The following is a 2,332-nucleotide window of genomic DNA, read 5'->3' on the forward strand; positions in this document are numbered from 1 at the left end:
GTACAGGAAGACAATTTTTAATACAGAGCTGGATTGTCAAGAAGCATAATTCACGAAAAGGGAGATTACATGGCCAAGCTGTGGGTCTGTGTTCAGCAACTCCCAATTTCTCCAGTGTCTGTGTTGAGCAGGACATAGTTTGGTTTATTCTGGGCTGTATTCAGAAAGTATGAACAATGATCTTAAAAATAATTTAAGGGAATTTTACAGTGATAATCTGTAATGTCTATACTGAGAAAATGAGAAATGTATTAATTAGAAACCATTGCAGTGATCTTGAAAACCAATCTTCACATCCAGATACAATTTAAAGAAGAGGCACTCATCCATGAGGGTAAAAATAAAAGCACACTGTTAATTTCCTCTGTCCACAGATGAAGCACCAAGAAAAGCCACCAGAGGGAAATATGACTGAACTGATGCAATTTGTTCTCCTGGACTTTGCTGATGTTCCCCATCTCCAGTGGTTTCTATTTGGATTATTCTTAATCGTCTATATCATGATATTGATAGGCAATGGCACTGTATTTCTAATAACGAAACTAGACCCTGCTCTCCAGACCCCAATGTATTTTTTGTTGGGCAATTTTTCCTTTTTGGAAATCTGCTATGTGTCAGTTATTCTCCCCAGAATGCTCACGAATCTTTGGACCCAGAGAAGAAGAATATCTTTAGTTGCCTGTGCTGCACAAATGTGCTTCTTCCTCATGCTGGGAGCCACTGAGTGTTTCCTTCTGGCTGTGATGGCCTATGACCGCTATGTGGCCATTTGTCACCCTCTGCACTATCCTCTAGTTATGAACCACAAGGTCTGTGTCCAGCTGGTGGCTGGCTCTTGGATGGGTGGCATTCCAGTCCAAATAGGGCAGACATTCCAGATTTTCTCTCTGTCCTTTTGTGGTTCTAACCTCATCAACCACTTCTTCTGTGACATCCCCCCAATAATCAAGTTGGCCTGTGGGAACACCACTGTCAATGAAATGATGGTCTACATAGTCGCTGTGCTGTTTGTCACAGTTCCATTTCTGTCAATCCTTGCCTCCTACGGCAAAATCATCTCTACAGTTCTTAAACTGCCATCAGCCACAAGTCGGGCCAAAGCCTTCTCCACCTGCTCATCTCATCTTATAGTGGTGACACTGTTCTTTGGATCGGCCACTATCACTTATTTAAGACCCAAGACCCAAGACTCAGCAGGAACTGACAAAGTGCTTTCTCTTTTCTACACCATCGCGACGCCCTTATTTAACCCCATGATATACAGTCTAAGAAACAAGGATGTCATAAAGGCACTGAAGAAACTGCTATGTAAATAATCTACTTCACTTATAAAAGGTGAGCCTATTTACAGGCATTGATTGATGTCTCACAGATCTTTAATAAAATTTCAACAGCTGTTTATCTTAAAATCAATTTATCTATTTCCATATTAAAAGTTAGTTAAAACTTTGAGAGACTTTCTGTCTTCAGTTGAAAAGTTGTACATGTGTCCAGAAATAGTGAATCACTCTTAGGTGAGTGGTATAATTTTATTGTGAAATGTTCCTTTTCAGTAAGAATTTTTGACAAGGATCAATGTAATGGATTCGATTGTAATATAGTCTCTGCTATAGCATATATTGGAAACTATGTCACTCATTTTCATAATTTGTCACAGAAATTTTTAAAACCAGATTGGTAATGGAATATTAATTAACATTTTATGTCTATTTAGGCCTAGCAATGACTTGATAAAGAAATTATGTTGTCAGAGAAGAAAAACATCTTTCATTAGGAATGTAGTTTTCTACAATAAATGATGTTGCTATGATGATACCAGTGAGTGTTAGGCAGGGTTTATGTGTATATCAAATTAAATATTTTATATAATATAATCCACTGATATGATAGAACAACTATTGTTATTAAAATATTTGCTTATAATAAGAAGAGCTTGGAGTACTTATGGGAATGTTCACAAGTTACTGTTTTTAAGTATATTTTCCTAGAGATGATAAACAGAAGAGGAAATCTAAGGGAAGGGAAATAAATGTGCATAAAAGTGAGCACCTCCTATAAAAACACAGGTATCACACTCATACTTTGTGCACCAAGTATGCACACACATCAGAAATGATCGAGAAGAATATAATCATTGATGTTAACTATGAGAATCTCAGAGTAAATCATTTTATTAATTTTCTTTGTTTAACTGAAATTCAGCAGTGTATTACAATAAACCTGTGGTATTTATGCAATCATACAAAGCAGAAAATAAATTTGATTCATTGTGAGTGTGAGTGCCGTTCTTCTGTGGATGTTATTTTCCAACTCGTGTGCTTGGCTAATGAGC

The 2,332-nt window shown here is 36.9% G+C and overlaps 1 protein-coding gene across 1 annotated transcript; it reads left to right on the forward strand.

The window, feature by feature from the left end:
• The first annotated feature begins 374 nt into the window (after positions 1 to 374).
• LOC123816814 (olfactory receptor 10AG1-like) lies at positions 375 to 1,316 on the forward strand. The gene has a single exon (XM_045836016.1). The coding sequence runs from the start codon at positions 375 to 377 to the stop codon at positions 1,314 to 1,316; it is 942 nt and encodes a 313-aa protein (XP_045691972.1).
• The last annotated feature ends 1,016 nt before the right edge of the window (positions 1,317 to 2,332 follow it).

The sequence above is a fragment of the Phyllostomus hastatus genome, unplaced genomic scaffold, assembly GCF_019186645.2.
Source record: "Phyllostomus hastatus isolate PE091 unplaced genomic scaffold, TTU_PhHast_1.1 phas_contig_109, whole genome shotgun sequence".
Taxonomy (NCBI): Eukaryota; Metazoa; Chordata; class Mammalia; order Chiroptera; family Phyllostomidae; genus Phyllostomus; species Phyllostomus hastatus.